Below are 11697 nucleotides of genomic sequence, written 5' to 3'. Positions count from 1 at the left end.
TACAGCGTAACTGATTGTCGAGAAAATGGACGGCACCGATTTATCTATAGCACCGCTTTTCCAATGACTTTGGTTAGGTGCTGAACTGGTGCCAGGACTTGTTCATTTCTAGTCTGTCTGATGATTCATTTTCTGGATTTTATTAACTAAAAAATTTTTTGACAAGTTTTGGAGTTTGGCATCAGGAAGTAGGCGAGTCTCCAGCTGCATAGCACAGCATCAGAAATGCTTATTCCGCAACAACCCTGGCGATTTGAGGACACATCCCTGATTACTCATTCTCCACCCTCCATGCTGATTCTCCACCCTCCATGCTGATTCTCTCCACCCTCACTACCCAATCTCCACCCTCCATGCAGATTCTCTCCACCCTCACTGCACAATCTCCACCCTCCATGCAGATTCTCTCCACCCTCACTGCACAATCTCCACCCTCCATGCAGATTCTCTCCACCCTCACTGCACAATCTCCACTCTCCATGCTGATTCTCCAACTTCATTACTAATTCTCAACCCTCATTACTCATTCTCCACCCTCCATGCTGATTCTCTCCACCCTCACTACCCAATCTCCACCCTCCATACTAATTCTCCACCCTCACTACCCAATCTCCACCCTCCCTCCATGCTGATTCTCTCCGCCCTCACTACACAATCTCCACCCTCCATACTGAATCTCCGCCCTCACTGCACAATCTCCATACTGAATCTCCGCCCTCACTGCACAATCTCCACCCTCCATACTGAATCTCCGCCCTCACTGCACAATCTCCGCCCTCCATACTGAATTTCCGCCCTCACTGCACAATCTCCACGCCCCATGCTGATTCTCCACCCTCACTGCACAATCTCCACCCTCCATGCTGATTCTCCAACTTCATTACTAATTCTCAACCCTCATTACTCATTCTCCACCCTCCATGCTGATTCTCTCCACCCTCACTACCCAATCTCCACCCTCCATGCAGATTCTCCACCTTCACTGCACAATCTCCACCCTCCATGCAGATTCTCCACCCTCACTGCACAATCTCCACCCTCCATGCTGATTCTCCACCTTCACTGCACAATCTCCACCCTCCATGCTGATTCTCCACCCTCACTGCACAATATCCACCCTCCAAGCTGATTCTCCACCCTCACTGTACAATCTCCTCCCTCCATGCTGATTCTCCACCCTCACTGCACAATCTCCACCCTCACTGCACAATCTCCACCCTCCATGCTGATTCTCCACCCTCACTGCACAATATCCACCCTCCAAGCTGATTCTCCACCCTCACTGTACAATCTCCTCCCTCCATGCTGATTCTCCACCCTCACTGCACAATCTCCACCCTCCATGCTGATTTTCCACCCTCACTACCCAAACTCTACCCTCCATGCTGATTCTCTCCATACTCACTACACAATCTCCACCCTCCATGCTGATTTTCTGCCCTCACTGCACAATCTCCACTCTCCATACAGATTCTTCACCCTCACTGCACAATCTCCGCCCTCCATACTGAATCTCCGCCCTCACTGCACAATCTCCACCCTCACTGCACAATCTCCACCCTCCATGCTGATTCTCCACCCTCACTGCACAATATCCACCCTCCAAGCTGATTCTCCACCCTCACTGTACAATCTCCTCCCTCCATGCTGATTCTCCACCCTCACTGCACAATCTCCACCCTCCATGCTGATTCTCTCCATACTCACTACACAATCTCCACCCTCCATGCTGATTTTCTGCCCTCACTGCACAATCTCCACTCTCCATACAGATTCTTCACCCTCACTGCACAATCTCCGCCCTCCATACTGAATCTCCGCCCTCACTGCACAATCTCCGCCCTCCATACTGAATCTCCGCCCTGACTGCACAATCTCCATCCTCTATGCCGATTCTCCACCCTCACTGCAAAATCTCCACCCTCCATACTGAATCTCCGCCCTCACTGCACAATCTCCACCCTCCATGCTGATTCTCCACCCTCACTGCACAATCTCCGCCCTCCATACTGAATCTCCGCCCTCACTGCACAATCTCCACCCTCCATGCTTATTCTCTCCGCCCTCACTGCACAATCTCCACCCTCCATGCTGATTCTCTCCGCCCTCACTGCAAAATCTCCACCCTCCATGCTGATTCTCTGCCCTCACTGCACAATCTCCACCCTCCATGCTGATTCTCTCCGCCCTCACTGCACAATCTCTGCCCTCCATACTGAATCTCCGCCCTCACTGCACAATCTCCACCCTCCATGCTGATTCTCTCCGCCCTCATTGCACAATCTCCACCCTCCATGCTGATTCTCCACCCTCATTGCACAATCTCCGCCCTCCATGCTGATTCTCTCCGCCCTCATTGCACAATCTCCACCCTCCATGCTGATTCTCCACCCTCATTGCACAATCTCCGCCCTCCATGCTGATTCTCTCCGCCCTCACTGCACAATCTCCACCCTCCATGCTGATTCTCTCCGCCCTCACTGCACAATCTCCACCCTCCATGCTTATTCTCTTTCCCTCCATGTCAGGAGATTTTCCAAGTCCTCCAGACATCTAGGAGGTCTCCCTTTCTTCCATTAGCTTCCTGGATTTTCCTGAAGAGTTCCCAAGTATGAGATAAAAGTGAACTAGACCAAGGTGGTAGTTGGTGGTACAGTTGCTATGAGATCAGTGATGTAGCAAAGCCAGGTATGGGGTACAATGGATGTGGTCCACCGGGTAGTCAGAGAAGCCAAGGATGACTTACTGTGAAGTAGCAGAGCTGGGTATGCGGTGCACCAGGACAACCCTGTAGGGCAGAGCATAGCTGGTGTACAAATCTTCTACAGGTGTAGACACCACTAACTTGATGGCTTCCACGCTACAGTAATACCACAACGCGGCTTGTGCAGCATGGCTGATTTACGCCCCACAGCAGTAAATTGTCATTACAAATGGTACTAATGCCCGTGTAGCAGGGATTTCAATATTGTACCCTATCTCCTATGGGGCTGGCTGCTCTACCATCTGGAAATAGCAGATGAGAAACCCCTGCAAGAGCTGCAATGGTGGCAAAATAGCCGTCCCCAACTTTAGCATTAAGTCTAATTACAAAAGATGACAAGTTAAAGGGATTGTCCAAAATATGGAAACAGCGCCACTCTGCATCATAGGCCACGTCTGGTATTGCAACTCACCCAATTCAAATAACAAGTAATGATCTGCAATACCAGGCACAACCCATAGACAATCCTGGACAGCCCCTTTAAGGATTTATATTTATATTAGTTATTATTTTAGGGGGAGGGGGAAATGCTCTTTTAACCCGTTCACTGCTAAAAGACAGGTGATATTTTTGCAAGTCCTCTCGATCAGCGAAAGGGTTAAAGCATGCAAATTTCTGGTGTACGTCAATTCATTGATCATGTACAAACAACGAGTGAGTTTAAAAGAGGGTAGATGTGTCCCACGGAGTTTGTAGCCTTTACACGAGGTGACGACTCGTCCTCTTCTTCGGCGTTAAAGCTAAAAACCTCAGATTTATTCAGAATTTGGGAGCAGTCCGAGCCCGGGTGGGCTGCCGTCCTTCCTTCTTTCCTGCCCTCCTTTCTTCCTTCACACATTAACATAAGTCGGGTTTTCGTTTGTGCTTTGATTTTCAGCAACCATTGAAATACTTCCTGGGAGGAATGGAAAGAAAATGTTACACAATTATTTCATCTTTTTTTTTTTTTATGCAAAAAGTTGCAATAGTACAATGAAGTTGGATTTCATAATATTTGGAACGTTATTGCTGAAGGCACTGGAAACAGACATGAGGACCACAAGGAGGTGACACCAAAGACCACACGGAGAGAAAAAATTGAAGGAGAGGGAGAGGCTTCCATCCAACATCATTACCATCATGTCAGAAGCTTGGTTAGTGGTTATGGAGACCTTTATGTAGAGGTGAGGTCTTCAAGTTCTCATATTGTCATAGTAGATTTTCTCGGGACAAGGAGGAACTCTAGTAGGAAGTCAACTTTCCTTCCAGGTCACCATTCAAGGTCAGGGAAATGAATACTTACCAAGAAGCTTGCTCCAGTTTGTCTTTTTTGGAAATGGAGTTGAAGTTGTGGCTGATATGGGCCACCATTTTAATGGAGGTGAGGCTACGTCACCCACTTCTTGGAAGAGTCTTGAAGGCTTACAAAGTTAAACTGACCATCAAAGCATACACCGGAACTTAGATCCAAACCCAAGTATTCCCCCTCAGCAATGATCACAGACAGTACTGCCGGATAAAAGAGACCGGGACCATGGACCCGAGAGGTACAAATTAGCCATCTTTCAGGGTACTCTATAGGAGAGCTGCTACTCTATCTCTCAATGTCTGAGCCTTTGTTGAGTTTTGCAACATGACCAGAGAAAGATGTTAAACCAGAAATTCATGCACAGATGACCAGTTTTGGGGTCTTTGCCCTTCATCAGAGTCGAGAGTGCAATGCCCATGATAAAACATGGTGGAAGTACTGGTTCTCCTTAAAGGAGTTCCCCGAGCATATGATATCATTGGATATCATTGGATATTTATGCACATCAAATGCCCAGAGAACCCCTTTAAGGATAACTAATAGATCAGTTGGGATTCGGCTCATGGCGCCCCCGCCGAACAGCTGCTAGCAGCTCCAGGGGCGGCCAGATGGAAATATTCAATGAAGCTGCACTTTGCAGCTCTGTGCAGTGGCCGATAGCAAGTACTGCAGAACAGCTCCTTCTGAAGAGAATACCCATATTGTCCACCTTAGGGCTTCTTCACATATGGCGTTTTGGCTGCGTTTTTTCCACGTGTTTTTTACCTTGAAAAAACACAGCATTTTACTGTACCAGCAAAGTGCATGAGATTTCTCAAATGTCAGGCACATGCTGCCTATTTTTTCCCTGCAGATTTCAAGAATTTTAAATATCTTCAGCACGTCAACTCTCTGCCTCTGCAAAGTTTTTAAAAGAATCAAATAAAAGAGAAAAAAAAATAATTAAAAAGCATAAAAAACTAATGCAAAACCCCTATAGTTTATGTAGCATTTTTCCTGCCAAGAGACCTGTTTTTGGTAAAGAAAAGTCTACTGTGGATCTTAAAGAAGCACTCCTCCTCCTCCCCCACCCATCAAAGTTTTTACCCTCTTAATATATTGCAATCATCATATTATATTATACATTATTGTGCACTTACAATTGCTCATTTTGTCTTTCTACCTAGTAAATTCTTCTCTTTTCCATTAGGTCTATGACATCATGTGATTAATAACTAACTGACTGAGTCCTTCTAAGCTCTATGTAGAAACAGGAGGTCAATTTTCCTTGCATGAGTCATCAGTCACTGCAAAAGTCCCTGGCAGGGAGGAGGAAGGAGCAACTGGGTCAGGAGATGGAGAGAGGAACGATAAATGCAGGGACAAGAGACTTCCTGTTTCTAGATACAGCAGCGTAAAGAGAAGAATTAACTGGGTAGAAAGGGAAAATGAGCAATTGTAAGTGCACAATGCTGTATAATATGATGCCTGCAATATATTAAGAGGATAAAAACCTTGATGGGAGGAAGAGGAGGAGGAGTGCTTCTTTAATGTTTGCACTTAACACTAGGAATCTCATTCACTTTGCTGGCACTAGGAATTGGAAATCATTGAGGTTTTGTGACAAAACTGTAACAAAAAAGTAACATGTGGACACAGCCTGAGGTTTCCTATTAATCATGTGGCTGGGCGTCATAGGAGAACAATACTTTGATTCCATAATGCAATCCTGAAGTTTTACAGTATAAAAAAAAATAACAATCAAGCAAGTCCTCTAAGGCAACTAATAAGTAGAATAAAAAATAAAAAAAAGGTTTTGAAAACTGAGTACATTTTCGGTTGCATCCAAAGAGATCTGATCCATCAAAAAAAAAAAAAATATCCCATACAATTAAAAACACCAGAATTGCGTTGAGCATCAAGTTTGGTATCGCAATGATCATACTGACCTGGAGAATCACGTTACCGGCTCATTGTTACTGCACAATGAAAACTCGCAAAAAGCAAAACTGAAAAAACTATGAGGGCAATCTGGCTATAGACACCCCGGAGCCCCGGGCCCCCTGGAGGACCAAGGCCCCGGGCGGTAGGCCAGATTGCCCTCATTATAATCCGCCTATGACTATGACACAGTTGCAGAATTTTTTACACTACGATTTTACTGCACTTGGATTTTTTTTTTCTATTTTCCAAGACATTATACAGTAAAGTAAATGGAGTTATTCTAAACTACAACTCTTTCCACAAAATAATAAGCCTTTCTATGGCTAAGTTGATGGAAAAATAAAAAAAGCTATTGCTCTTGGAAAAAAAGGAAATAATGAAAATGCTAAATTCAAAATGGCTGTTTATGAAGGGGTTTACTTCTATCCTAGCAGACAAGGCACCATCAATCCATTGGAGAGATGATTAATGTTAGATCAGATCTACTTGTGACTCACCTGCCCCGACTCCAGTGCTGGACCTTGCTCTCTTCTACTATGACCAGCTCCTAGGCTGGTATTAATCTGATAACCCACAAAGCATCTCTGACATCATCATCCAAGGTCTTTTAAGGAAGTCTCACACATACATAAGTGCCTTAGTATTCAGAAAAGTAGAACACTTTTCTACTACATGCTTTTTCAGGAGTTAACCTCAGTTTCCTCCAGTCTTTGCTTCAGCTAGCTGGCTAATTATCCTTTTCACAACTTCCCTCTGCTTTCCAGCATTCTACATTCTGCCCAGTGAATCCTGGGGCAAGATTCATTCTGTTATCAAGGTACATGATTGCATATATGTTTTTGCTTATTCTGTGGTTAACCATGTCCATGCTGCAAGTACTTGATTGCATATTTGTTTATAATAATACAGTTGTTAACCATCTCCTTGCTGCAAGTACTTGATCCTATATAAACCTCTCTACTAACCCTGTTGTTGACCGTCTGTAACATCCCAATGGTTAACCATCTTCCTATTGCAAGTTCCTAATTATAAACTAATCTAATAACCATTTGCCTACTGCAAGTTCTTGATGATTGCCTTTATATGTCTCTAATAACTCAGTGGTAAACTGTCTTCCTGCTGCAAGTCAATGATTGCATTTCTACGAAACCTGTGGTTAACCATCTTCCTGCTGCAAGTTCCTGTGTATAACTTCCCTCCAGCTGTATTTACTTCTTCCTGCTTTACTTGTCATCCTGAATACCCTGCTATACTGGTCTTTACTGAGTTATGTAAAGTCTATTTCCACTGTACCATCGAGTCTGGTACATGCTGCTCACCCTGACCAATGATTTACAGAATCTGCCTCACCAGGTGAGAATATAGAACTTCTAGCCCACAAATGTTATGGAATTTGCATAGAGGAGATCAAGAATATATGGCCACTACACGCCACTCACCATTCACCTCCACTCTCACTCAACACCCATGGTCAAGCACCAATCCATTCAAACTTCTCCTACTTATCCAATCTCGAGCTCATCCCAGTCGTCAAACTCTCACCCGGCTCACATTTATCAACCATTTAGTTGCTCCTATTACCTTTTAGTTGTAATTTTAACCTCTTCCTGCATCTGATAATCTAGAATCTTTGATAATTTTAAAACCATCTACTTTAGCTGATGACGCAATTTAAAAAAAACAAAAATATATATTTTTTTAGAAATTCTAGATGCCTTCAAAAAAGTTGTTACAATGCTTCATATCAGACAGTAGCATCGTTCTTCTTCGTGAATGTTATCGAGGAGGTAGAAGATTTCACTAGTTATTATCGTCTTTCCTCTCTTGCGACGCTCTCGATATTTAGCCGTTACACTACACTGAGGTATAGACTGTTCTGTTAATAACATGAGTACTTGGCATGGCTGCCGTTCCCCTCCGTGCTCCTACTCTTGGTTTATGGCCAAATCTTTCCCCGTGTGAGATAATTGCCTTCTTCTCACCACTCCATACTAATTATCCAAGGAGTGGAGCAGGATCTGCGCTACTTGAGTTTTTGATGCATAATTCTGGGAATATACTTTACATTTTGGGTGTTTCAATGAGCATAAAACCAGGAGATTATCATCACAGCGGGGGGTTTGGTTCACTGTTAGGCAGTTGTACTTCTCAAAAATTCTCTTTCTTTAATACATGCACTGTGTTTTTGGCTGTTAAAGGGAATCTGTCACAAGTTTTTTTGCCACCTAATCTGGGAACAGCATAATGTACAGGCAGATATCCTGGTTCCAGTGATGTGGTGATGTGTCACTTACTGGGCTGCTTACTGTAGTTTTGATAAAATCACTTTTTATCAGCAGGAATCAATAGAGAACTAGTAAGACTGCTGCAAGGTAGTCCAACCCCGCCACCACCACTGATTGTGCAGAAATCAGCCAATGTACAGAGAAAGCGGCCAATCAGATGTGTGGGCGGGGTTATACAGAGCTCAACATTCAGAGAACTGCTGGATCTGAGCAGAGAAAACAGTCAAAACTGCAGCAAGCAGCCCAGTAAGTGATACATCGTTGGAATCAGGGTCTCTGCCCCTACATCATGCTGTTCTCAGATATCACAGCAAAAACCTGGCTATAGATTCTCTTTAAGAATTTTTAATTCTTAATAATAGATAATAGATAGATGATAGAAGATACATAGATAATAGATAGATAATAGATAATATATAGATAATAGATGATTGATAATAGATGATAGATAATAGATAGATAATAGATAGATAATAGACAGATGATAGATAGATAATAGATAGATAATAGATAATAGATAGATGATAGATAATAGATAGGTGATAAATAATAGATAGATAATAGATAGATAATAGATAGATAATAGATAATAGATAGATGATAGATAATAGATAGATGATAGATAGATGATAGATAGATGATAGATAATAGATAGGTGATAAATAATACACTGTGTGCAGAATTATTAGGCAAGTTGTATTTGGGGATTATTTTTATTATTGATCAACAACTATGTTCTCAATCAACCCAAAAGACTCATAAACATCCAAGCTTAATATTTTTGGAAGTTGGAGTGGTTTTTTTTTTAGATTTGGCTATCTTAGGAGGATATCTGTTTGTGCAGGTAACTATTACTGTGCAGAATTATTAGGCAACTTAATAAAAACCAAATATAATCCCATCCCACTTGTTTATTTTCACCAGGAAAACCAATATCAGTGCACAAAATTTAGAAATAAACATTTCTGACATGCAAAAACAAAAACCAAAAAAATTAGTGATCAGTATAGCCACCTTTCTTTATGATGACACTCAGCAGCCTCCATCCATAGATTCTGTCAGTTGCTTGATCTGTTTTCGATCAACATTGCGTGCAGCCACCACCACAGTCAGTCTCCCAGACACTGTTCCGAGAGGTGTACTGTTTTCCCTCCCTGTAGATCTCAGCACAGCCTCCCAGACACTGCTCCGAGAGGTGTACTGTTTTCCCTCCCTGTAGATCTCACATTTTATGATGGACCACAGGTTCTCTATGGGGTTCAGATCAGGTGAACAAGGGGGCCATGTCATTATTTTTTCTTATTTTAGACCTTTACTGGCCAACCACGCTGTGGAGTAGTTGGATGCATGTGATGGAGCATTGTCCTGCATGAAAATCATGTTTTTCTTGAACGATACTGACTTCTTCCTGCTTGAAGAAGTTGTCTTCCAGAAACTGGCAGTAGGTCTGGGAGTTGAGCTTCACTCCATCCTCAACCCGAAAAGGTCCCACAAGTTCATCTTTGATGATACCAGCCCATACCAGTACACCACCTCCACCTTGCTGGCGTGTGAGTCGGAGTGGAGCTCTCTGCCCTTTACTGATCCAGCCTCTGGCCCATCCATCTGGCCAATCAAGAGTCACTCTCATTTCATCAGTCCATAAAACCTTTGAAAAATCAGTCTTAAGATACTTCTTGGCCCATTCTTGACGTTTTACCTTATGTTTCTTGTTCATAGGTGGTGGTTTTTCAGCCTTCCTTACCTTGGCCATGCGGGGGCATTTATGCATATAGCATTTATGCATACTTTATCGAAGTGCCATAATTTAGCAAAGTGCCCTGGCAGTTAGAAAATGGCATTGCTAATATTCATCTTTCTTCTCTTCTTACAGGTATATATTTTTCACTGCTTGTGTGATCTGTCCTGAAAACTGCATTATATCTCCATGCAATGCTCTGCAGCCTATCAATTTCTGGTATATATTTTTCACTGCTTGTGTGATCTGTCCTGAAAACTGCATTATATCTCCATGCAATGCTCTGCAGCCTATCAATTTCTGGTATATATTTTTCACTGCTTGTGTGATCTGTCCTGAAAACTGCATTATATCTCCATGCAATGCTCTGCAGCCTATCAATTTCTGGTATATATTTTTCACTGCTTGTGTGATCTGTCCTGAAAACTGCATTATATCTCCATGCAATGCTCTGCAGCCTATCAATTTCTGGTGTATATTTTTCACTGCTTGTGTGATCTGTCCTGAAAACTGCATTATATCTCCATGCAATGCTCTGCAGCCTATCAATTTCTGGTATATATTTTTCACTGCTTGTGTGATCTGTCCTGAAAACTGCATTATATCTCCATGCAATGCTCTGCAGCCTATCAATTTCTGGTATATATTTTTCACTGCTTGTGTGATCTGTCCTGAAAACTGCATTATATCTCCATGCAATGCTCTGCAGCCTATCAATTTCTGGTATATATTTTTTCACTCCTCTAGCTTTTTTATTCCATGATACTTAAAGGTCATCACACTTACTTTAAGAGTTTATGATCCATGCCGAGTTTACTAGTCTGTTTTGTTTTTGTTTTTTCCCTGCACTTTATGGTCTCCTGTTGTCTTTTAAGCTAGTGATTGATTGTTAATGAGTTAAATCTGTGCAGATCTAAGCAGATACGTCCCTATATATTGAGACTTAGTTAAGGGGAGGCATTTATGCGGGGGCATTTATGCATATAGCATTTATGCATACTTTATCGAAGTGCCATAATTTAGCAAAGTGCCCTGGCAGTTAGAAAATGGCAGTTGGACAGGGCAGGAGACAGGTAAGACATGCAAGACAATTAAACAAACTTGCTTCCAGGTCATCTTTTTGGCAAACAGTATTCACCATTTGTATCTGTGCCATTTATTTTCTGGTTGCTACAATCATCCACATTCACCATTCTCCCACAAATGTGGCACACTTCATCCATATTAATCCCTCACTCCTCTCTTCTCCTATGTACAGTTGTCATGCTCTCTTCACAATGTTATACCACGCAGATCCATTCATTCCCACCATACAACGCAGGAAACGCTCTCACAAATCACTCAATCATCTGCTCACTCTCTGTATCTTCCTTCTATTAGTCGCAGGTGATATTTCTCCCAACCCAGGACCCTCCAGTAATAATAACACTAACTCTTTCCCTGTTACATTCAGAAACCCTGCTAATCTCATTAATATTCCCTGCATATCTTCTGTCTCATTCAACTGTGCCCTTTGGAATGCACGCTCAGCTTGTAATAAACTCTCTTACATCCATGACTTTTTCCTCTCTAATTCCCTCAACCTTCTGGCTCTCACTGAAACCTGGATCCAGCAGTCGGACACCACCGCCGCTGCAGCTCTCTCCTATGGTGGCCTACATTTCTCTCATACCCCGCGACCTGACAACAGATCAGGTGG

At 42.8% G+C, this 11697-nt stretch overlaps 1 protein-coding gene across 3 annotated transcripts in view; it reads right to left on the bottom strand.

Moving 5' to 3' along the window:
* Positions 1-3454: 3454 nt before the first annotated feature.
* Positions 3455-11697, bottom strand: part of SORCS1 (sortilin related VPS10 domain containing receptor 1) — a 951041-nt gene continuing 942798 nt past the window's right edge. The window contains exon 27 of one of the 3 annotated variants that reach the window (XM_073684756.1): positions 3455-3659. In XM_073684756.1, the coding sequence (XP_073540857.1) occupies positions 3595-3659 (65 nt within the window). In that variant the 3' untranslated portion in view covers positions 3455-3594. The remainder of the gene's footprint in view (positions 3660-11697) is intronic. The other 2 variants (XM_073684757.1, XM_073684758.1) reach the window with 2 other exon arrangements.

This window comes from Phyllobates terribilis, unplaced genomic scaffold, assembly GCF_046119375.1.
Source record: "Phyllobates terribilis strain yellow unplaced genomic scaffold, ASM4611937v1 Scaffold_5__5_contigs__length_657084704, whole genome shotgun sequence".
NCBI classification, from domain to species: domain Eukaryota; kingdom Metazoa; phylum Chordata; class Amphibia; order Anura; family Dendrobatidae; genus Phyllobates; species Phyllobates terribilis.
The sequence above is the reverse complement of the archived record's forward strand: the minus strand, read 5'-3'. Positions and strand labels throughout refer to the sequence as shown.